At 38.0% G+C, this 26,385-nt stretch overlaps 1 protein-coding gene across 1 annotated transcript; it reads left to right on the top strand.

Annotated features, from left to right (window-relative positions):
* Nucleotides 1-4,285: 4,285 nt before the first annotated feature.
* Nucleotides 4,286-25,148, top strand: bmp3 (bone morphogenetic protein 3). Its single transcript, XM_030144642.1, has 3 exons — nucleotides 4,286-5,036; nucleotides 12,408-13,318; nucleotides 22,759-25,148. The coding sequence occupies exons 1-3, from the start codon at nucleotides 4,757-4,759 to the stop codon at nucleotides 22,948-22,950; spliced, it is 1,383 nt and encodes a 460-aa protein (XP_030000502.1). The 5' UTR covers nucleotides 4,286-4,756; the 3' UTR covers nucleotides 22,951-25,148.
* Nucleotides 25,149-26,385: the final 1,237 nt, after the last annotated feature.

Here is a 26,385-nt window from a genome sequence, read left to right as displayed (position 1 = left end):
CTCTCTCTCTCTCTCTCGCTCTCTCATCTCCCCCCTCTCTCTCTCTCTCTCCTCCATCCCTCTCTCTGTCTCTCTCTCTCTCTCTCTCTCTCTCTCCCTCCCTCTCTCTGTCTCTCTCTCTCTCTCTCTCTCTCTCTCTCTCTCTCTCTCTCTCTCTCTCTCTCTCTCTCAGATGATGGTGTCAGTTTTAAAGGTTTGAATCCTCACAGTTAATTCCTGTTTAAACTCGTGTTAAAGTTATGTCATGTTTTTTTGTTTTTTTGATGCTTCCTTATTTTCCTTGTTCTGCTCTAAACCATGCGGTGGCGTTTCACATAAACATTATGTACATTATATTCTGTTCAGTGATGTTCTGTCAGTCTGAGTATGTGTGGGTTTTTCTGCTAAACTACTGACTTTTATGTTCAGTTTGACTTTTCAGCCTTAACCCTTAAAGGCCCAGTGATACTTTTTTGTCAGTTCCTAAATGAATTTTTCACTGGATTTAACCTTTATTCAGTGATTTATCACCATTTATAATTATATTATCCTCTGTGTTTTGCTTTTTTTCCCCCCAGTGAATATCATGTATTTTTCTGTGTTTAATTCACTGATCATGTAGGTGTTCATTAAAGCTCAGATTAAAGTTGAGCGTTATTAAATCAGAAACAGAAGGAAAAGGGTCATTGATCCATATACAAGGTTTTTTTTTTCCTGTTTTGTTCATTTTATTCATTACTTTGGCTGTTTTTGTTCATTTTGTTCCTTTATTTATACATGTTTTCTATTATTTTGTACTTTCTCATGTTACTTATTATACTGTACTTTTTTTTTTTTATTAATTTCTGTACATTTTATTTATTACAAACCCAGTGTGTCCATCCACTGTCCACTGAATCAACCAAGACATACTGAGTTTTCAGACATCCTGATGAATGTTTTTGTTTGTTTGTTTGTTTGTTTGTTGTTGTTGTTGTTGTTTTTCTTTCTTTCTTTTTTTTTTTTTTTTTTTTTTTTTACCATTTTCTGACATTTTATAAACCACATAACCCAGTTAACCCATTAAGACTCAGTGCTACTTTTCTGGCAGTTCCCAAATGATTTCCTTTCTCTATATTTAACCTTTCTTAAGTGCATTATCACTATTTATTGTAACATTATCTTCTTTACTTTACATTTTTCCAGTGAATATCATGTATTTTTCTGTATTTAATTCACTGATCATGTAGATGTTCATTAAAGCTCAGATTAAAGTTGATGGTTATTATATCAGAAACAGAAGAAAAACTGAAGAAAAAGTGACTTTTTCAGTCCAGTCTCTCATTAACTGAACGTAAACCCAGTATGTCCATCCACTGTCATGTTTCAATCTTTTACCCCTTTTCTTCATGACTTTGGCTGTTTTTGTTCCTTAATTTATACATGTTATTTATTATTTTGTAGATTTTTTTTTTAATTTTTATTTGTTATTGTTCATATTGTTGCTTATTTTATTCTTTTCAACTTAATTTCAATCTATTTTTTGCTTTCTTTTTTCAAGTTATTTATTATTATGTAATTTTTTTGGGTTTATTTCTGTTCATTTTATTTAACATGAGCCTCTGAACGTCCAAATGGGTCATATCTGATGACCATGAAAAGATGATTTTTTTTTTTTTTTTTTTTGAGCCATTTTCTGACATTTTATAAACCAAATAACCCAGTTAACCCATAAAGACCCAGTGCTACTTTAGTGCCATTTTTTTTTACTCCATATAAAACCTTTCTTAAGTGCATTATCACCATTTAATATTATCTTCTTTACATTTTTCCAGTGAATATCATGTATTTCCTTATATTTAATTCACTGATCATGTAGAAGTTCATTAAAGCTCAGATTAAATTTGATGGTTATTATATCAGAAAAAGAAAAACTGAAGAAAAAGTGACTTTTTCAGTCAAATCTGTCATCAACTGAACATAACCCCAGTGTGTCCATCCACTGTCATTGATCCAACTCCATGGGTTTGACTGGTGAATCAATGACCCCGTTTACATGACCATAAAAATCCAATAACTGGGAGTAATCCGATAATTGCTGTACTTTATAATTATTTCCATGTATTGATTGGATTAGTGGATCAACAGGTATTAAACAGTTTAGATCAGTAGATGGTTTTGGTTTTTGAGGGTTAACAGAATAAATACAGCGTGCTGGATATTACGAAACGCTGAATTCTCCTTATTTTTCAAGTATATTTCCTCATTTTCTCCTCAATTGAGAGGGATTTGTTGACTTTTATGCCATATTTCAAGGTTTTTGAGTACATTTTTCTCGTATTTTGCTTTTTTAATCATCATTTTACAAGTTTTTGTTCATTTTATCCTATGAATAATTGGGATAAAATTGTATTTTACACCAATTATTTCGATGTATTGATTGGATTAGTGGATCAACAGGTATTAAACAGTTCAGATCAGTAGATGGTTTTGGTCGCTGGTGTGTGTTTGGGGGTCTTTCTGGGTTAAAGTGTGTGTTAAAGCTGTTCTAACTCATACATATATATGTGTGTGTGTGTGTGTGTGTGTGTGTGTGTGTGTGTGTGTGTGTGTGTGTGTGTGTGTGTATGTGTGTGTGTGCATGCGTGTGTGTGTGTGTGTGTGTGTGTGTGTGTGTGTGTATGTGTGTGTGTGTGTGTGTGTGTGTGTGTGTGTGTGCAGGTTGACTGATGGTCAGGGGTTTGTTTATGTCTCCTCCAGCTGGCTTCACTCTGCTGCTGCTGCTGCTGTTTGTGTTGATGCTGCTCTGCCCCCCCCCCCCCACTGGAAAAGCCTTAAATCCGTTCAGTGTGTGTTGACTCCTATGAACGACATGGCATGCTAATATTATTGCCATCAGATGTCCAAAGGCGGGGAAATGCCCTAATCATTTCCTCCCGAGTGCCCCTGAAAGAGAAGCCCAGTGGCGGAGGGAGGGGGGGAGGGAGAGGGGTGGGGGGGTGTTTAAACCCCGCCTGGATGGAGGGAGGAGGGGGTGGGGGTGTGCACAGTACAGCATCCGGATCGGACCGTGATGGTCCAGGATGTGTGCGCTTAACTCCATTGAACTAAACTAAATAGAGGACAGAGCCTTTAATGCCTCCAATAAGCCGCTTCATTCAGCAGCACGGCCCAGACACACAGCTCTGCCGACAGGCACATGACGCACACAGACCCAGGGAGGGAGGGGCTGAGGGGCTGGGGACCAGGACCAGGACCAGGACCAGGTACTGACTCTGGACATGAGTTCAGATCCATAGGCAGGAATGTCCTTTAACCTCCTGAGACCCAAGAAATGTCAGCAAACTACAAGCTTTTGGGGTTTTTTTCATAGAATAAGTGCCTATACATATATATATATATATATATATATATATATATGTGTATATATATATATATATATATATATATATTTTTTTTTTTTTTTTTTTTTTTTTTTTTTTGCTTAATTCAAGATTTTTTGCTTAATTCAAGATTTTCTTTTGCTTAATTTGAGTTGTTTTTTTTTTTTTTTTGCTTAATTCGAGATTGTTTTTTGCTTAATTAAATTTTTTTGCTTAAGATTTTTTTTTTTTTTTTTCTGCTTGATTCAAGATTTTTTTTTTTTTTTTTTTTTTTTTGCTTAATTCAAGATTTTTTTTTTTTTTGGCTTAATTCAAGATTTTTTTTTTTGCTTGATTCAAGATTTTTTTTTTTTTTTTTTTTTTGCTTAAGTCAAGATTTTTTTTGGTTTGTTTTTTTTTTTTGTTTAATTCAAATTTTTTTTTGTTTTTTTTTTTTTGCTTAATTCAAGTTTTTTTTTTTTTTTTTTTTTTTTTTTTTGCTTAGTTTGAGAATTTTTTTTTTTTAAATTTTGCTTAATTCAGGTTTTTGTTTTTTTTTTGCTTAGTTTGAGAATTTTTTTTTTTTTTTGCTTAATTCAAGATTTTTTTTCTGACCTGCCTTGGCGGAGGTCTGCGCTCTCTGAGGGCTTCCAGTTAAATAAAGTAGTACCCAGTCCAGTCCAGTGTCCAAACTGAACCTCCTCCCTCAGCTCCTGATAACAGCAGATAATTTGTCCCCAGGCTGAAGGAGCGTAAAAGTATCTGGAACAGGAAACTCTCCCTCTCTCTGTATGTGATAGTGAGAGAGGTAGAGCTCTCTCTCTCTCCCTCTCTCTCTTTCTCCCTCTCTCTCCCTCGCTCTCTCTCTCTCCCTCTCTCTCTCTCCCTCACCCCCCCCCCCCCTCTGTATGTCATAGGAATACCCAGCTGGTCCCACTCGCCCTATAATACCAAGCACAACATGCTTTACCTTCAATGAAAGCTGAGAAGGCTGGAGCTGGAGCTGGAGCTGGAGCTGGAGCTGGTCTGTTGGACTGTTGGGTTGTTGGACTGTTGGACTGCTGCGCCTCAGAATCAGCTCCGGAGCGGATTCCATACAAAGAGCGGTGGTGTTTTACGCACCTCGCTCCTCATTGTCTTCTTTTTTTGCATGTGCTTTGTTATTTCCACCTTCATCCGGAACTTTGATTTTTGATTCTTTCCTGACGTGCAGCAGAAGGGGGACACCGCTCACTTGGATAACTCCTACCCCCCCACCCCCCACCCCACTGTGCCCACCTCCCCCGGTGTCAGAGGTGATGGTACATTCTCCAGACTCCTCTTCAGGTGATGGTTTGTCGCTTTGGAGATAAGGGTAAGACTTTTGGAAACGCGCGACTTTTTCCCTACAACTGTTCTTTTTTTTCTTCTTCTTCTTCTGCGGCTGTCCAAGCATCATGGCTCTCCGCTCTCGTCTTCTGGTCGTGCTGCTTTACGGATGGAGTTATCTGTGCGTTGGATTGTGCGCGATGCTCAAATCGGACAATTTCCCCACGAAACGAAAGTTGGATTTTACGCATGCGGTGGATAAAAAACATCCGGGGAAGGAAGACCCTCAGGACCTGCTTTTACAGGATACAATGACGGAGCACATGCAGATGCTTTACGCCAAGTACAACCGGGCTGGATTTCCCTTCAAAGACGGCAACACTGTCCGCAGTTTTAAAGCGCACTGGGGTGAGTCTGTGCGCCTTTTACGCACGGTCCCATTTCTGACTTTTATTGCTTGGTTGTGACATTTTAGGCATGTAAATGAAAGCAAACAATGAAATACTTTGAATTTTCAAGTTTATTCAGACTCTACCTGTAAAATGAGACAATTAAAGCAGATTTATTTCCGTTTTTATAACAGGAGAACACTTATTTTTGGGCGTAAAAGTTGAAAAACAATGCGTAAAAACGGTGGCACTGGTGCGTATTTGCTGGTTTTGCGGAGCTGAAACTGAAATACACCTGTTGATCCAGTCCTGAAAATGTGCTCAACCTGTCGTCCACCCCCCACACCCCCCACACCCCCACCCTCTGCCAGGAACAGTGATTCCGCAACACATCTGCGCACTGTTTGCACCCGTTTGAACACCTTCAGGGTTTCACAGGCACATCATAGATCAGTTGTTGTGGCAGGAGCGCACACACAGACCTCCTGCAGAAGAACGCAGACCGTTTTCACGCGCATTTCAGGTGCGTTTAAGTGAGTTTTAATGAGCCCTTAAAGTCATTTTTAATCTGACGGACTTTTCATTTCTGGAAGTTTTGGTGTTTTTATCACTTCAACGTTGGTGCTTTTGGAGCTGATGGTTCCCACGTACGAGTGGTGATGGAGTTAGTTAGATTATACTGCCTCCTATCGACCAGTACCTGCATGTGACGGTGGTAGAGGGTCTATGCACCAAGTACTTTTGGGCCATTTTAACCTGTAAAACCAAAGTGCAGCTGAGGAAAAACAGGTTTTCAGTGCACAGTGATACATTATATTTACTATAAAAGGTTTTTAATGGAGTAAAGAAGCTTTAAAAAGGTACTGTTGGCATTTAACAGGATATCTGCAGGTTGGATGAAGCCAAATTAATGACTTTTTCCTGATAAAAATGAAAAAAATGTGCTAAATTTCACAAAAATATGGTCAAATACTCATAAAATATGCTTTATAACTCTAAAATATACAAAACATGCTAATATACACATAGACAAACAGGGTATCTGCAGGTTGGATGAAGCCAAATTAATGATTTTTTTTCTTGATAAAAATGAAAAAATGTGCTAAATTACACAAAAATGTGGTCAAATACACATAAAAAATATGCTTATTTAGACTAAAATACTCAAAAAGTCCTAATATACACATAAAGTATGATAGAATACCCTAAAAAATATACTAAAATACACACAAAAAATTGAATTTCATACACAAACAGGATATCTGCAGGTTGGATGAAGCCAAATTAATGACTTTTTCCTGATAAAAATGAAACAAAAAAAAAAGTGCTAAATTTCACAAAAATATAGTCAAATACACATAAGAAATATGCTTAATAACATTAAATACACAAAACATGCTGATATACACATAACATATGCTAGACAAACAGGGTATCTGCAGGTTGGATCAAGCCAAATTCATGACTTTTTCCTGATAAAAATGGAACAAATGTGCTAAATACCACAAAATATCGTCAAATACACATAAAAATTCTGCTTAATAACATTGAAATACACAAAACATGCTGATATACACTTGAAGTATGCTAGAATACACGAAAAATACACTAAAATACACACATAAAATTTAATTTCATACACAAACAGGAATCTGCAAGTTTGATGAAGCTAAATTAACGACTTTTCCTGATAAAAAATGAACAAAAAAATGTGCTAAATTACCAAAAATATGACAAATACACATAAAGATATGCTTAATAACACTAAAATACACAAAACATGCTAATATACACATAAAGCATAATAGAATACACTACAGAAATATACTAAAATACACAAAAAAAATTGAATTTCACACACAAACAGGATATTTGTAGGTTTGATGAAGCCAAATTAATGACTTTTTCAGACATTTGTCTCATCATATTTGGTCAAATTCCAGTCCTTCCATTCATATAAATATCAGTCCAACAAGTCTCATAGTTATTAAACACCAACATACACAAAAAATACATAAAAGAAAACACTAAAGTACACACAAAAATACACAAAATTATGCTAAAACACACTAAATATATGTCAATACATCATCAGGATATCTGCAGGTTCAATGAAACTTAGTTTAGTTTATTTCATACACAAACATAATACAAAACATATGGAGGAAATAATAATAATAATAATAATAATAATAATAATAATAATAATAATAACAATAATAATAATAATAATAAACAATACAAAAATTTAAAAAATCAAATAATAAAAAAACAACTGAATTTAAGACTTTTTCCAGACATTTTCCTTGTGTCTTTGTTCATATTTCATTTCTTCCATAAATATCGGTTCAGCAGGTCTCATAGTTATTGTGTTGAACCATCTGAACCATGTTTACATCCACTAATGTTCCATTTCCATTTGTCCATTAATAATTTTGTAAAAAAAAATACACAAAAAAACTAATAAAAAAAAAAAAGCACTAAAATATCCCAAAAAATATGCTAAAATACACTGTAAGGAACAACAAATAGACTAAAATTAACTGAAATACAGACCAAAAAAAAAGCTGTATTCCAAAAACAGGTCATCTGTAAGTTTGATGAAACCAAATATCTGACTTTTTCAGACATTTTTCTTGTCATATTTGGTGAAATATCAGCGGCTCGAGTCACATAAATCTCAGTCCAACAGGTCTCACAGTTATTTTGTGGAACCATCTGACCCATGTTTACATCCACTAACGTTCCAGTTCCATTTGTCTGTGAATCATGTTTGTTCTACTGACGCTGAAGCTGTTAAAGCTCACACCTGAACCCCTCCACCCACCAGTGACTGTTGGAGGCTCCACTCTTTGACATGTCCGTTAAAATGATCAACACTAATTACACACTGGACGAATTCTGCACAAAGATTGAATAGAAGGTATCCTTTAATGTGTCTGTGGGAGTTTGAGGACCTGTAAGTGTCAGATTTAAGGATTAATGATCGATTTAAAGAATCATTCATTCACAACAGTCACATTTTAGAGTTTTTACTTCTTGTTTTAAGGAACTTTACCAAACATTGATTTCAGTTAACGACCAAAGCATCAGGTGAAATCTGAAAAACTGCAAAAATAAAAGCGTGATAGCATCAATAATCATCATCCTTCATGTTAAGAAGTGTTTCACACATGTGTAAAAGCTTAAAAATGTGAAATATTTGCAGCTGAAGCTAACGTTGTGAAACATTAAGGACCATTTAAGTGGCTCCATGACCAGTGGAACCAGTTTCTGTAGTGGTTTAAAACTGTTTTTATTTGATATTTTTGCATTTTAACAACATAGAGAAACAATAATGCTGTAAAGTAGACTAAACATGAGAGAGAGAGAAAAAAAGTCCAGCGGTCACGTTGTTAGAGGTCAGACACTTCAACCAGATCCACATTATATAACAAATAATTAGCATTTCCAGTGGGAGTATGAATGGAACACAACCAGCACAGACAGTTTCTCCAGGATCTGTCACATTTTTCAGAACGTCTCAAATACAGATGAGAATCAAGAACCGGTTCTTTTTGAGAAGAAGCCAACATGGCGTTAAAGCGGAAACGCTCCAAACAGACGACACCAGCTCCACTTTAACACTGTCAAAGTGTCAGAGGTTCCACTGGTTCAACAGAGGGAAATCCCTCCAATCTGCTCAAATATTCACCCACAGCCTGGGATTCATTCACAGCAGAGATGTTTTCTGTCAGACCGCAGTGGAAGCTCAGCTTCCCCTAAAAGTAGGAAAATTAAATGGTTAAATCTAGAGCCTGACCCATATGGGATTTTTGGGGCCGATGCCGATATTGGGGGCTAAAAAACGCCGATATCCAATATATTAGCTGATAACCGATATATTGGCCGATGTATGAAATAAGAGCACTGGTCTACACAGGATTTAATAACCTTTTATCAGATAATTGTGGACAGGTGGATAAACAGTTGCATAAATCTTTGTTTATCTCACAAATATAATTTACACAACCTTCAAATGCAAACTATACAATCACAAAAATAATTAGAGCAAAAAATATGACTGAGCACACAACTATGTTTTCACTCACAAAGTTTGACATGTCTGCCTCACAGCACTACAACTTCTTATGTGGACTAAGGACTAAACTGAGCATGTGCAGAGTGAATTAGGTGAGTCCTCAGTTGTTCCTGATTGGAGCAATAGCAAGAGTTACAACTGACCCCTGTTACAACTGTCCCCGGTCTCCCCTACACTATTAACACCCAGGCCTGTCTGCAGAATGAAACTGTGAGGGAGACAGGAAGTGCACGGACATGGGTGTGTGTGTGGGGGGGTGAGTACTTCATAAGACAGGGGGTTCGTGATTTTTGCCGGGGGGGGGGGGGGGGGGGTTAGCGGTCCATCCTTGTCAGAGTGTGTGGTAGCGGTCCATGATTTTCACCGATGGTGGTGGAGGAGGTTGGAGTCGGAGTGGGGGGGATTAGCAGTAGCTCCGTGATAATGTGATTGTGTGTGGGGGGGTGATAGTGTCATTGTCTGAGCAGGAGTGGAAGTGAAAGTAACTCTTTTTACTGTTCGTCTGACTCTCCGTGTTGCGCACACACACACACACGCATGCACACACACACACACACACACACACGCATGCACACACACACACACACACACACACACACACACACAGGAGCAGCGAGTGACAGAATCTCCGCGCAGCAAAAAAGTTAATACATCGGCTACATATTGGCCGATGTTGATTAATTGGTGAAACGCTATAATCGGCCTCATTAATCGGTCGGGCTCTAGTTAAATCTGTTCAGTTGTTTTCATTTCACTGACTCCAAATGTGTTGGAACACGTTCATCTCAGACCAGTTGGTTCAGAATCAGCTTCATCCCAGTTCATCAGACTGGATGTTGTTCACTTCTCCTCCATTCGTGTCTGTGTTTTCTCCTCCATCTCTGCTCAGTGCATTTGTCGTAGACGTTCAGCGTCCATGCACTTCAATGGGACTGAGTGGAACTGGTTTAAACTGACTCTAAACTGGACAGTAATTGGATAAATGACACCATGTTGTCCCGCCCCCAGACGCCCGGCGTCTCTGGGGGTGAATGGAGCTGTGGGCGGAGCTCGGCCGGGCCGGACGCTGAGCTTCCACGTGCTGATTGGAGGATCAGCCCAAAGGCTGAATCCCGTTTGATTGACAGCTGTTTTCAGATCTGCTCCTTCACTGACACAGTTCAGTTTAATACCGTCACACATTCTGCTGTGGAATCACAGAAACCAAATGAACTGTTCATTTCTTGTACTGTAAATAAAACACACTCATTGAACTTCCTTGTTTCAATTTAACATAATTTCAGTGTTTTCTTGTTTACTTGGTTCGATAAGGTCACTGAGCATTTTCTTAAAAAGGAACGGAGGACGAATTTATGTTTCAAAAAATTGACCATTTTTTTTGATGTAAGCCGACAGTGAGCTTCCTCTGTCTGAAAGACCAGCAGCCAACACTGGTCTACAGGAACGTCATGTGTTCGATACTACCTGGTGATGTTTGTGAGCGAACACCACAGCATCATCCAGGCCCAGTTCTGGTGCGTGTGTGGGCGGGGGGGGGGCAACAAACGTCCTGCCCCCTCAAATAAAAGTTTAGTAATTAGTGAAGCATCTTAAGTTTCAGTTTCACTGTACGGTGACACCCCCCCGAACCAGGCCCAGCGTCCTCTGTTATAATTTGTGCATGCTGTATTTGTTGTATTTTCTGTGCAGATGGAATATAAAAGACAGTCACTGCAAACACACACATTTGTTCTGTTTTATTCCTGGATGAAGGATGAAACTGAAACACATGTTCTGTGTCGACACAACGAGAGGAAACACAACTAATTTAATTTTTAATTTTAACTAGTTTGACCATTTACGTCGGCACCACACAGCTGTTATATCCTCCTGAGTAGTTTTTCATATCACAATATAGATCACAGGGTAAAAAAAAATCGCAATGTCACTTTTTTCCAATATTGTGCAGCCCTAATTGTTACAGATATCAGTATAGTTCTTATTGATCACTGACAGAAGTCATATATGGACTTCGAGGTGGGTCCATGATTTTTGACCTTGAGTGACCTTGAAGGGTCAAAGGTCACCAATGTCTAGATTTTAACAGTCTTGTTCTCCAAAACTACTGTTCAGATTCATTTATATGTAGCTTCCTTTGGACAATGTCTATAAAGTTTGTTCACAGTTTTGCGGAATTTTGTTTTTTGAATTTTTGGTGAATTTTTGAAATATTACAAATTGGCTTTTCCTTCGAATGGTTCATATTTTGATGGTTTATAACATGACAGAAGTCATATATGGACTGTGATTGGATGAGTTGAGTTCTCCTCCAGTGAAAGTCCCGCCCACTTGTATAGTTAGATTGATGTGCATCCAGACCACAGGACTGGAACAGAGAACAGAACCAGGACTGGAACAGAGAACAGAACCTGAGAACCTCACACATTCAACTGGGACTGATCCACATAGAACAGACCATAGGGCCATTGGTCCTATTTTTTTTTTCTTTTCTTCTACTTCCTGTGTTTCATTTGACTGAAATTCAACCTAAACTGCAACTGTTGAAATATGACCTGAGGTGACGGTGCAGAGGATAGAAGCAACACACTGTAAAAAACCATCATCACCATCAGTTCGACATCAGAAGGAAAAGGCAACAGCACACTGCAAAAATCTAAATCTTACCAAGTGTATTTTTTTCATTTCTAGTCCAAATATCTCATCACATTTAAAATAAGACACAATCACTTACAGAGTAATGTTTCAGTGAGATATAAGAACTAATTTTTAGACAATAGATCTGGAAAATCTGATTTCAAGAAATCTTACCAAGATAATTTTCACTTGTTCCATTGACAGATTTTTTTTTTAATTATTATTATTTTTTTGCTTAAATCAAGCAAAAAAAAAAAAAAAAAAAAAATCATGAATTAAGCAAAAACAAATCTTGAATTAAGCAAAAAATGTTGAATTATGGAAAAAAAAATGTTGAATTAAGCAAAAAAAAAAATGTTGAATTAAGCCAAAAAAATCTGGAATTAAGCAAAAAAAGTTGAATTAAGCAAAAAAATAAAATAAAATCTTGAATTAAGAAAAAAAAAAAGTTGAATTAAGCAAAAACAAATCTTGAATTAAGCCAAAAAAAATCTTGAATTAACCAAAATGTCTTGAACTAACCTACAGGGACACCGGACCTATTTTTTGTTTGGAGGTCTTTAATCATATTTTATATTTTCCCATGTTCCTTTGGTTTTTATCGTACAGTTCTTTCTGTTTTTGCTCCGTCGCTCTGTTCCACCGTCTAAATGACGCTGTCGTTTCTCTTCGCAGGTTCCATAAACCAGAAGCAGCTGCAGATTTTCAACCTGACGTCCCTCACCCAGTCGGAGGACGTTCTGTCGGCCACGCTGCATTACTACATCGGAGACCTCCAGAACGGCACCCAGGCCTGTTATCGGAGCCGGAGCTGTGGGCGCCACGGCCCACGGCGCCACAGCCACATCCACATGGTCATCTGGAGCTTCGCCTCCGTGGACAACAAAATGAGGACTCTGGGACACTTCCGGATCAACGTGTCCACGCAGTACAGGGATTTCATTTCGTGGCAGTGGAAGGACATAACTCGTGTGGTCAATCAGGCCAAACATCACGACGAGCTCCTCATCGGCATCGACGTGGCTTCGCAGGGACCTCAACAGTGGAAGAAGCTCCTGTCCGACCGCTCGCCCTACATCCTGGTCTACGCCAACGACTCCGCCATTTCTGAGCCGGAGAGCGTGGTGGCCACCCTCCAGAGACACCACTCGGTGGGAGGGGAGGGCTTCCACAAACCGGGACCCCACGAGCACAACGACACCGGACGGGAACCGCCGCCGCTCAGGCACAAGCGCTCGGTCAACGTCCTGCTTCCGCTGCAGAACAACGAGCTTCCGGGACCCGAGTACCCGTACGAGACGACCGGCTGGGACGAGACCAGCCCCTACGAACCCTTCGACAACAAACAGGCTCGTCGACCGCGGAAAAAACCACGAAAGAACCAGCGGCACAAGATGCCTCTGCTGCAGTTCGACGAGCAGACGATTAAAAAGGCGCGAAAGAAGCAGTGGAACGAGCCCCGGAACTGTGCGCGGAGGTACCTGAAGGTGGACTTCGCAGACATCGGCTGGAGCGAATGGATTATTTCACCCAAGTCTTTCGATGCGTTCTACTGCTCAGGGTCGTGCCAGTTTCCCATGCCCAAGGTGAGCCTCGAACGCACCACATCCTAAAGGTTTTCAGGTTCAGACCCAGAAGTTTAAGGTCGTGTCTTTATAGGATTATGTCCTGAGGTCTGTGATGGTTTTGGTAAGTTACTTCCAAACTGTAATCCATTACAGATTACTTGTCGCTGCTATATAAAAGTAATTCCTTACCTTCCATTATTACTGTCTCAGAATTGTAATGCATTACATGACTCCTTTATTACTTTTGTGTAACACACAGACTCATTATAAATGGAACATGGAGGTAGGAGAGCCTTGGGTCGTATAAATTAGCGCCCTGAAGTACATATAAATGCATAGCTCAGTAAGTAACGCTACGGTCTATGATGTTCGAATCCCAGCAGGAACGCTTGCATTTTTTTCAACATTTTAATTGTTCAAACAGGGGGCGGGGCCGAGGACGCCAGTAGATAAATCTGTAGTTGAGAAAGAATTCCGGCTAGTCCTAGAACCGTTAGCTTACAGTGTCATTGCTGATCACATGGATCATGCTAACATGCTAACTAGCTTCTGTACAGCAGGGTTAGGGTTAGTCATGAGCATACGTCCATGTGGACAGTGGACTGTCTTCTGCCATCTGCACCCATTGGCTGAACACCAACAGGAAATAGAACTTTACTGACGCATTTTTGATTCTTTGAAGTCTCTTGCTGTTTTTTTTTTCTTTCATTTGAGCAATTAAATTATGGTCGAAAAGTGTGTCGTAAAAAAAAAAAAAAAAGGTTGCTACCTGACAGAAATGGAAAAATGGACCAAAAACACCTGTTTTTTTCATTTTCTGAGACCGGATGTTGTCATTTTCAAGGATAGAGCACTAACGCCTAGAACACAAAGATTCTTACCCACGATGGGTTTGTGCAAAATCTGGACAACGTAGACAAGCTCCCTCCTCGAATGTCCACGAACTCCAGATTTCATATGAACTGGAAGATTCGAACAAACCCATCGTTTGTAAGAATCTTTGTGACTGAGGCATTAGCGCTCTTTCCCAAAGAATTTTTCTTTTTCAGTGTCAAAACAGATAAACCAGATTTAAAAAACGGATTGATTTTTTCATTTTCTGAACACAAAGACGCATGATGGGTTTGTGTTCTGAAAATGAAAAAATCAATCCCTTTTTTGAATTTGGTTTATCTGTTTTGACACTGAAAAAGACAAACGCTTGAAATTCAATTTTAATTCCTCTATTTTAAAGTGAAAATCAGTTAACCACTAGTTTTTTTTGTTTCTGGAAAGAAAATCCAATTACCAACAGACACACTGACCCCGAACGATGGGTTTGTACGAATCTTCCAGTTTGTACAAAATCTGGAGTTCGTAGACATTCGTGGAGGGAACATGTCTTCGACGTCCAGATTTTGAAAAATCCATCATTTGTAGGAATCTTTGTGCTCTCGGCATTAGCGCTCTTTCCTTGAAAATGACAACATCTGGTCTCAGAAAATGAAAAAAACAGCGTTTTTGGTCCGTTTTTCCATTTCTGTCAGGTACTAACTTTCTTTTTTGTTATTAGAAAGAGAAAACCAATCCGTTTTTTAAATTTGATTTTTCTGTTTTGACACTGAAAAAGAAAAACACCCTGAAATTCAATTTTAATTCTTCTATTTTAAAACAAAAATCACTAGTTTTTCTTTTGTTTCTGAAAAGACAATCCAATTCCCAACAGATACACTGACCCTTTTTCCTCAGACTTAGTGTTTTTCTTTTGTTTTTAATCATCCTTTTTTTGCAGTGTGTTGGTCTCATGTCTGTGTATGTAGTGGTGAACACAGATACGTTCCCTTCCAGACGTATAATATTAACTAAAATCATCACAACACGATTACTTTTCATGTTGTTCAGCTTTGTATTGAGACTAACAGAAGGCTGTTGAGATCATGTAAAGCAGGAGTGCCCAACCCTGGTCCTCAAGAGCTACTATCCTGCATGTTTTAGATGTTTACTTCTTCCAACACACCTGATGGTCATTTTCAGGTTTCTGCAGAGCTTGATGATAGGCTTATCATTTGAATCAGGTGTGTTGGAAGAGGGATACATCTAAAACATCCAGGATAGTAGATCTCGAGGACCAGGACTGGGCACCCCTGATGTAAAGGTTCAGTGAGTAGATAATGTTTGTATGCAACAAAATTCCTCTCAATCTGTTGTTTTTTCTCAGGGATTTCTGGGTAATTTCAGGTGTCAAAGCCGCTCTGGTGTTCGTCCGCGGTAGTTTACAGGACGGCGTTGACCAATAGGACATTTTTTACAATCCTCTGCATCACAGGTGTCAAACATGCGGCCCAGGGGCCAAATCTGGCCCCCCCGCCAAAGGTTCTATTCCGGCCCACAGGCCCATGTGATCTACGGTAAAAGTAACAACACAATAACCCAGAAATAATGACAACTACAAATTTTCTTTGTGAAAAATTATGTGGAAAAAATTTAAGTGAAAAAAATAACATTACACCGTGAAAATATTTACATTTACAAAACTATTCTTTCACAGTAAAATGCAAATAATTACATAAATAAAAACAAAGATGAACAACCTGAAATGTGCAATTTGAACAATATTCTGCCTGTTACCAAATGTTTACGTAACATTGTGTGTAAATGTACATGTATAAATAATAAGTCGAGGCATAATATTGTTAAAATGGCACAAATTTTTTAAATTAAATTTCTGTTTTTTCAGGTTATTCACATCTTTTTTGTCAAATGTAAATATTTTCATAATTTAATTGGGGGTTTTTTGTACTAAAACAAAAAGAAAAACTTGGATTTTTCATTATTTATAGGTTATTAAGTCATTATTTTACTGGTCTGGTCTGGTCTGAGATCAAATTGGGCTAAATATGGAACTGAACCAGAATGAGTTTGACATCCCTGCCCTGCATCGTTCTGCAGTCCTGCGCTTCATTTTGTTCGTGTCAACATACGCTGTTTTGTTTCCAGATTAAATGAACACGAGTAGAAAATGTGTTTTTTTTTCAACGCAGGCAGATCTGTCAAAGCCACAGGATTCACTTTGGTCACCCATCAGTCTGTGTGTTTACCGCTCAGACACTGTGTTTTTTTTTTTTCCACTCTGTATGGGATGAATTATGTAAATACGACAGAATATGTGGACGTATCTGTGCGTGAAGCCGCTGAGCTCCAGGACGCTCGTTTACTGTTACTGTTCTGTGTTCTGTTAACATGAATAGCATTACCATGGGAAGTCCCTGGGGCCGATCTGTCTTATATTATAGATGATAATGCCCCAGACTCTGACACAAACCTGTATCTTCTGCTTTAATCTTCAACTTTTAGCATAAACGAGTTACAGCGGCACCGCTAGAAGTCCTGCCTTCGTGCTTTTATCCTCCATATCTTATGAATTAAACCCCATTAAGTCCTTAGAGATACACATCAGAGGTCATGTTTTAATGAAAAGGTTAAACCAAAGCGCAAGAGAAGAAACTAGTTCTGCATCTGGAGGAGCAGGAGATGAAGCTGACATCACATGGAGTTAGTAGAGACAATGTCCAAGAACCAAAATGCATGTGAATCCAGTTTTTAAACCCTTAAAGACCTGAACATCCACCGGTGATACCTGTTGATCCACTAATCCTATCAATACATGTGAATCATTGAGTTAAAATACAGTTTTACCTCAATTATTCATGGATAAAATGTAGAAAAAAACTGCAAAACTAGAATAAAATGAGCAAAAATCTTCAAAAATGAGGAAGAAATTTACCAACAAGACTGGAAATATGGCATAAAAGTGAACAAATCCTTCTAAAGTGAAGAGAAAATGAGTAAAATACTTGAAAAATGAGGAGAATTCATCATTTCATCCCATCCAGAACCCTGTATTTATTCTGTTAACCCTCAAAAACTAAAACCATCTACTGATCTAAACTGTTTAATACCTGTTGATCCACTAATCCTATCAATACTTGGAAATAATTGGTATAAAATACAGTTCTTCATCTTTTCATGGTCATCAGATATGACCCATTTGGACGTTCAGAGGCTCCGTAGTTACCGTAGAAACACCATCATCTTCTACAACATTGATTCACCAGTAAAACCCATGGAGTTGGATCAGTGACAGTGGATGGACACACTGGGTTTATGTTCAGATAATGAGAGACTGGACTGAAAAAGTCACTTTGTCTTCAGTTTTCTCTGTTTTGGTAAAATTATCTTTGAATTTACTCTGAACTTTAATGAACATCTACATGATCAGTGAATTAAATACAGGAAAAGACATGATTTATACACAAAAAAAGCATAATACAGAGGATAATATTATAATAAATGGTGATATATCACTTGAGAAAGGTTAAATGCACTGTAAAAAAAAAAAAAAAAAGACATAAAAAAACGGTAATATTCCAGCAGCAGGGGTGCCAAAAAAAATACTGAGAAATAATGGAAAATAACCATCTCATAAAAATACAGTAATTTTCCATAATTAAAATAGTTTTTTGCCCTAATTTTACATGAGATTTTGCTTTTTATTTATTTATTTTTTTTTACTTTTTAATGATTAATTAAAAAAATATTTACATGTATTAAAACAATCAAATTACCTACCTAATTTTCAATTAGACTCAGTTGTCCAATCCACTGATAAAAACTGTATTTGGACAGTTTATCAGTGCTTATACATGTTATACATTCACAAAAATACATTTATTCAACATTTTTGTTGTGAAACCTCCTGTAATTACACAAGATATTTGTCAATTAACAAACAAGTCTGGTTCAACTGACAGAACAAATGCTTCTTTTACGGTTAATTGTCAGTAATTTTATCTCATTTTATTTTATTTTATTTTTTTACAGTATTAAACTTTAAATTAACAGTTTAATCTCATAAATAGAAAAGAAATATTTGTGAAATTATGATACATTTGCAAATGTATTTTAACTGCATTTTTCTGTGAAAAAAGAAAAAAAAATTCTTTTAAAAAAAATGGAAATTTTCTGGTTATTTACAGTTACAGTTTTTTTCGTGTTGTTTTACATTTGACATGTAAAATCACAGTCTGTTTTGTCATTTCATTGATATTTTCTTGTATCTTGAAAATACAGGAAAAATCTGTAAAATAAACGGTGAAAATTCTGTTAAATTATAAATTTTTTTTACAGTGTGTACAGGGAAATGCATGTGGGAGCTGTTGTAAAAATACTTCTGGGTCTTTAAGGGTTAAAGTGTGTGTGTTTGTACGATTGAAAGGACACTCAGAAATAAATGGAGTTGAACCGTCGACCGCTCTGCCTGAAGATAACATCACAGGTATTTTAAACACGGTTGGAATGCACCGCTTCCATCCACTTAATTCATTACCTGGGAGTCGCCGGCCTTTGTAGTCGGATGTAATTAGTCCCAGAAGTCGAGCCTCGGGCCTTTAAGGCTACACCCCCCCTCACCCCCCCCACTCAGAACCCCCCCCACTCCGGCTCCTGTGATGTCAGACTGAGGCTTTGGAAGCTGCTCTGCCTCGTTTTTACTGGGACTTCGGAAGAGTCCAGACACTTACTGGTTTGTAGGACGACAGGAATCAGCCAATCAGGAGACAGGTGTGAACGGCGCCGCTGGGTGGACGCAGGGTGTTTCTGTCTCCTCATTTTCACCTGGTTTTGTCTTTGTCCTTTATCCGTAGTTAACCACCTAGTTAACCACTAGTTTTTGTTTTGTTTCTGAGAAAAAAATCCAATTACCAAAAGATACACAGACCGATAATCTTGAGTTTTACTGATTTGGATGCTTTCTGAAGTGTTTTCCAGACCTGGTCCAGACTGCAGGTCCCAAAGTCAGTCTCCCAGTTTCTCTGGACTGCATTCCATTTTTTTCCTGTTTTGTTCATCAGTTTGTACAATTTCGAAGCAATTTCATCCTTCTGCCCGACCACTGATTCTAGTCCAAACACAGTTTCTGTCAACTTGGGTGTAACTACAGCCCCCCCCCCCAAATATTTAGTTTATTGTGATCTTATTTGCATGCATTTTAAAAATCCTCGCCAAGGAGGTTATGTTTTTGCCAGGGTCTGTTTGTTTGTTTGTTTGTTTGTTTGTTTGTAAGTCAGTAAGTAAGCAAATTTTATTTCTAGAGCACTTTTCACAGACAGAGCCACAAAGTGCTTTATCTAATCAAATCAAAATCAAATCAAATTTACAGAAACCAACAGAATCCTCCAGGAGCAAACACTGGTGACTGGTGACAGTGGAAGGAAAAACTACCTTTAACAGCAGAAACCTGGAGCAGACCCAGACTGAGGAGGATGGACGAGTGACAGGACCAGCTGGGGTTAAAGAGAGAGAGTAAAGGAGGAGAAAAGAGAGAGCGATAGAGATATAGAGAGACTGGAGGGGAGGGGGGAGGTAGGGGGAGACACACGGAGTACGTGTAACACTGTAAAGTAGCAACTTTACACTGCGAAAAACAAAACAGTGCAAGTAGAATACAATTAGAATGCCCGTAAAACCCAATAAAGTACTATTAAAACCAGTTTAAGATCTGCTGAATACATAAAGTGTAGTCAGTTTGTGGAGGTCCTGGGTCAGCTGGGAAACTAAAAAACCTGTTTGAACAGGAGGGTTTCGAGGTGAGTTTGTAGGTTAGTTAGCAACAAAACTGAAACATTTATGGACAGATTTTGATGAAATTTTCAGGAAATGTCCAAAATGGGACGAGTAACAAATGATTAGATTTTGGGAATGATCCGGATCACTGTCTGGATCCAGGAATTTTTATTTGTTTATTGGTTTGTCTGTTAGCAAGATAACTCCAAAAGTTCTGGACAGATTTGGATCAGATTTTCAGGGAATGTTGATACTGGCACAACGAAGAAATGATGAAATTTTGGTGGTGATCATGGGGGTGGGGTGGGGTGGGGGGATGGGGGGGTGGTCTAGGAGTTGGGACTGATCTGCCTTGGCAGAGGTCTGCGCTCTCCGAGTGCTTTTCTAGTTTTCAGAACTGAATTCAGCTTTGAGCTGAGCACAAGTCTTCAGTTTTCTGTCGTGGGAGTTCTTCAGATCATCTGAAGTTGTAATACCTTTGGAATCCCAGTCGTCATTTCTGTGTGTCCTGTCATTCAACATAAACCTATAATTGTTCCACAGTGGGACCAGACACCTGTTTTTAAAATAAATCCAAAGTGGGCAAAACAGATAGGATATCAGAATGTACCCTTATAAAAAAGATACCACGGTTTCTTTTCATATATAGAAAATCTCAAAGACGTAATAAAGATAGAATAAAAATAATGTATTTTATTAATATTACAATCAAACCACAAACTTTTCCTATCATTTCTGTCTTCAAAACCAAAAAATCTGCAGAAATCTAAATAAAAACTCCGCTGTCTGTTGTGAATCTGAATTCCACAAACATGGACATCATGCGTAAACATTCACCGCAAACAACTGCCAAAGGGAGTTCAGTTTGTGTTTTTTTTGTAATTTATAAACTCCTATTTTTTTTTTTTTTTTTGTAATTTTTGCTAAAATTGTACCCAGAGTTGAAATTGAAATCTAGTGTGTGTTCCTAAAAAGATTATATTATAAGAACTGGTAATGATTGTATAAGTATGTCGTAGAGTATATAAATAAACAGGATATTCATGTTCATTATCAGGTTAAATTTACACTGTGCAGATCAAATTAGTCACCAACGCAACAAGACAAGATGATAAATGGTTTCCATAGTAACAACTACATGTATTTATGTTTTAAATAATAGATTTATGTGTGTTTTTGTTGGACACCAGTTAAAGTATCTTAAAATATGAACGAAGGTGCACTTGGAGTTGCTGAAACAGTAAAAGGGTTCATATATGAGGACATTTTACCGTCTGTGTCATATAAACTGGGGGTGTAACGGTACAGAAATATATCGGTTCTGTATGTTTTCGGTACAGGGGTCTTCAGTTCCATACATTTTCAATATGTTTTTGGTACAGTAGAGGAGACCAGTGGGGGGGTGGGGGGGCATTTAGTCAGATCTTGTGTGGTTTTGACTTGTCATATGTGTACACATATATAGCTTAAATGGTATTTTTTTGGCTTCTTTCCTCAACGTTGATGCTTCTATGTGTAACCTGTTCAATATCATTATGTAATTACACAAAATTGGCTTAAATTGTGGTTTTCATTCCTAGTTTACCTGGTGCCTTGCTTATTGTCCAGTCTGTTTGGGGTGTTAGTCCTCCAGCCACGCCCACCTCTTCTTCATGTGTTCCCCCTGTAGTATTCATGTATAAATTTCCTGTGTGCCCGTAGCTCCTCCCCTTTTTTCATATTGTCTCTGGCGAGAGGTCAGTGTCAATATCATCACATCCCCTGGATTTGTACATTTATTTGCTAATATTTCTTATTTTTTATGTCATCCATGTTTATTAAGTTGTATTTACTTTGATATTGAACTTGTTGGTTTTGTTGTCAGTCCCGCACGGTGTCAACATGATATTTTCGTCATTATACTCAGTGCCAATGAAAACGCAACACTTGAATGTGTTTTATTGTTCCTGAGCTGCATCAGTATGTTTCAGTTTCACCTGTAAAAGATAATCCCAGACAGTTTCTTAACAACCTGAGACGGGTTGAGCTGTTGTCACGCTTGAATGAACTTGTCTGCATTCATAAGACTGGTTTTTCTCATTGCTCAGTGATGAACTGCTCAACTTAAGGAACTGTGGTCAGTTCAGGAGTGCTCATGTTCTGTATATAAAGGCAAACTGAAAAGCATGAAAATCATTTACAATAACTCAGCGATGCCCAGACTGACACGTGACCACAGATGCCATGCTATGGGGCTCCTGGAGGCCGGAATCTCTGCTCGGCAGGTGGCGCGCCGTTTTGGATGCAATGTGTCCACCATAGTCAGGATGCAACAGAGACATGAAGAAACTGGCTCAGCTGCAGACAGACCTGGACCTGGACCAGCACGTGTGACCACGCCCACAGCAGGACCACTACACTGAGCTGCAGCACCTCCAGGACCGCTGTGTGACTTTTGGTTTTGGGGGTCCTGGAGTTTCTTTCTTTATCCTTATTTTTTGTCAACAAATTTGGACGTGATTTTTTATTTTTACTGTATAGAAATGGCCTATGATTAATTCCAAAGAGCTTATGGAATAAAAATCCTCATCGATTTAAAAAAATATAAGAATCTTCAAGTGTTGCGTTTTCTTTGGCACTGAGTATATAGATCTGGGTACAGGGCACGATTTAGCATCCCAGCTAACTGTTTAATAATCCTGTTATCCAGGGTAAATAAATGGAAACTGCCTCTGCATGAATCACTGTGTCTTGGGTTTACGCACGTCCAACAACAAACCAACGCAGAGGGAATATTCTGGTCACATATGCAATTAATTTTTTTAATTTTTTTTTTCCTCCAGATCTTTACTAATCATTCATTGCGTTTCTTTCTCCAGGCTCTGAAACCTTCCAATCACGCCACCATCCAGAGCATCGTGCGGGCGGTGGGCGTCGTACCCGGCATCCCCGAACCCTGCTGCGTCCCTGAGAAGATGTCGTCTCTCAGCATCCTGTTCTTCGACGAGGACAAGAACGTCGTATTGAAAGTCTACCCCAACATGACCGTGGACTCCTGCGCCTGTAGATAGTTCTTCTTCTTCTTCACACACCTCAGCTTGCAAAAAAAAAAAAGGCTGCCGAGAAGACCCTCTTATCTCCTCCTGTTTTCGTCACATCCTACGTTTCTACAACAAGAAGAACAAACTCTTTTCAGACTTTTCCGAACTTCCCGTTTGCACTGGAGGAGAGTTAGAGCCCGGAGAAGGAGACGAAGGAGTCTGTTCACAGGAAGAAGGAAGGAATGGATGGATGCGTCGTCGTCCTCCTGGTGGAAACTAACTGGAGTAGAACGTCTAATTCCACACACTTCCATTTCAACGCCAACGCCGCCGTTTTTATCCTCACATTTTCGTCTTCGTCGGACCAAGCAGGCAATCGCAAAAAAGTCAAACAAGAAACAAACTGAAGCAAAACTTTAAAAAAAAAATAAAGAAATAAAAGGAAAAAAAAACACACTTTTCAGGACAAAAACGGTATCGGATGGAACTGATGAGGGACCCGTTCTCATCTTTCTCTCCTTTATAGCTTGAAGTCGTCTTCGATCATTACCACAAAGTCACCTCTGCTCGCACTTGCATGTTTTTTTTGTTCCTACGTGTCTGTATTTATGTCTGTACTATCACTGTTATTCACTATATAAGAACTATTGCATAATTATTGGCTTGGCTGCTATAGAAAAGATATATTCGATTCCAAAGCCAGACGTGCGATGCAGGCTAGTAGGTAAAAGCTTGCAGATGTCGCTTTCGTTGTTCGTGTACAGAAACCAGACCTTTTTAAGAGTTTATTATATGAGGAAGAGTTAAGCTACGTGTCGTTTTGTCGTCTTCGGTTTGCGATGGGAGTTTATTTTAGAAAGAGCTTTTATGGGTAAATGTCGCATTTTACGGTGAAACAAAGGGATTAAGCAACCGGAGAAACAATGAAAATGTATTTTAAATGTAAAGCCACAAGTCAGACAAAATGGAAATATCGCTTTTACGTCAAAAATGAGCAAATGCAACCACATTTTTCCACTTGCTACAAATAGGTGATGGACTCGTTTTACGTTGCCACTAAACAAGTTCTTGTTTTTTGTTTTTTTTTACATCTTTGTCGGAGAACAGTCTTTCCAGTCTTAGTCGAACTCGATACGAAGAACGAAATTGCTGTTGAACATTGTTACAGACAAAAGAATAATAAAAACTAATGTTCCTACTTGGCTATTTACACAACATCCGGAATGTCAAGAATAGGAAAAGTGGTGAAAAATCGCAGATACACCTTGTAGACGCCAATAATGTAATAACAGCCGATAACGTAATAACAGCCCATAACATAATAAATTCACCATTTTTAAAATGTAATAGACAATAACATAATATCTGGCCAATAACGTAATAAAAGTCCTGAACCGATAACGTAGTAACTTTTGGCCAATAACGTTATAACTTATTATGTTATTGGCTCAGTTATTATATTTGCAAAGAATGTTTTTGTTACCAGGCCAATAACATAATAAGTTATAATGTTATTGGTCAAAAGTTGTTACATTATTGGCTCAGGACTTTTATTACGTTTTTGGCTTATTACATTTTAAAAATGGCAAATTCATTATGTTTATTATATGAGGAAGAGTTAAGCTACATGTCGTTTTGTTGTCTTCGGTTTGTGGTGGGACTTTATTTTAGAAAGAGCTTGTATGGGTAAATGTCGCATTTTACGGTGAAACAAAGGGATAAAGCAACAGAAGAAACAATGAAAATGTATTTCAAGTGTAAAGCCACAAGTCAGATGAAACGGAAATATCGTTTTTACGCCAAAAATGAGGAAATATAACCACATTTTTCCACTTGCTACAAGTAGGTGATGAACTCCTTTTATGTTGCCACTAAACAAGTTCTTGGGTTTTTTTTTTGGTTTTTTTTTACATGTTTTGATGTTACAATCTTGTCGGAGAACAGTCTTTTCGGTGTTGCGTCGAACTCGATATGAAGAACAAAATCGCTGTTGAACATTGTTACAGACAAAACAATAATAAAAACTAATGTTCCTACTTGGCTATTTACGCAACAACATCCGGAATGTCAAGAATAGGAAAAGTGGTGAAAAATCGCAGATACACCCTGTAGAAGCCAATAATGTAATAACAACCGATAACATAATAACCCGTAACATAATAAATTTACCATTTTTAAAATGTAATAAGACAATAACATAATATCTGACCACTAACATAATAAAAGTCCTGAACCGATGATGTAATAACTTTTTGGCCAATAATGTTATAACTTATTATGTTATTGGCTCAGTTATTACCTTTGCAATGAATTTTTTTTTTTACCAGGAAAATATCGTAATAAGTTATAACGTTATTGGCCAAAACTTGTTACATTATCGGTTCAGGACTTTTATTATGTTATTTGCTTATTACATTTTAAAAATGGCAAATTTATTATGTCATGGGCCATTATTACGTTATCGGCTGTTATTACGTCACTGGCTTCTACACACCCGATTCTCATTGCTGCGCATTGAACCTTTTACGCTGGAGGCAAAAATTAGCCATTAATGTTTTTTTGTTTTTTTTAGTCTAGTGTAAAAGCATTAAAACAAGTCAAATAAGTCCTGAGATTTATTTTATACAAGTAATTCAATGAGGTAACAATGAGGTTGATTTAATTCAGAACAAAGTGTAGTTACATGTTAAAAAAAATTGTTGTTTATCATGTATTCTTCTTCTTTTATCCACTACGTCTATCAGGTATGTTAACTTTGCTTATCTGGACTTACTTTCGCCATATATATTCTTGAGGCACAGTATTTTTTTTTTACTTTTACCAGGATATTTAAGGGCTAACCGTGGTGAAAAAGAGAAATTTTTCATCCTTTCGTCTCGCCAAGCTTCTACAGAAATGGTTTTCCGTCGCGGTTTACGGTAAACAGGGTCCTCTGGTGGCAATTCCACGTATCATACTACAAAGAAAATACATCAAGAGTATTTCATTATCTATGAAAGAGCGAAAATCAGAAACAAGGAGCCCAATGAGCGATCACTGACTGTACTTTAATGTAACTGTATAGAGTGGATTTTTACGTCAATCACGTGATCACGCTTATGTCCAGCCAGCAGGAACATGTCGAGATGTTACTCGGAGTCGTGCCTTATAAGTTCATCAGACGAAATATTTATTCAGAGAAAACAGAGATATTGCAGCAAAACTTTTCTTTTTCTGTAGACTTGTATATTGTTCTTGTATATAGCTCTCACTATACGCCGATGACACTCTGATGTCTCTTTGCGATGAAGTGCCGCCGAAAAGGGTGGATTTCTGCTGTTCAAAGAGTCGGATTTAATCATCGCCTGTTGAAAAGGTCAGTTCGCGATGAAGCTTACGATAAAAGCAAGCGGCTGATTTTTTTTTTTTTTTTATGGTACAAAAATAGTCTACGATGAGTGAACTGAACATACTGCATATTCATTT

The sequence above is a fragment of the Sphaeramia orbicularis genome, chromosome 9 (genome assembly GCF_902148855.1).
Source record: "Sphaeramia orbicularis chromosome 9, fSphaOr1.1, whole genome shotgun sequence".
In the NCBI taxonomy this organism is placed as follows: domain Eukaryota; kingdom Metazoa; phylum Chordata; class Actinopteri; order Kurtiformes; family Apogonidae; genus Sphaeramia; species Sphaeramia orbicularis.
Note: the sequence above shows the minus strand (reverse complement) of the source record. Positions and strands in the feature narration are given on the sequence as shown.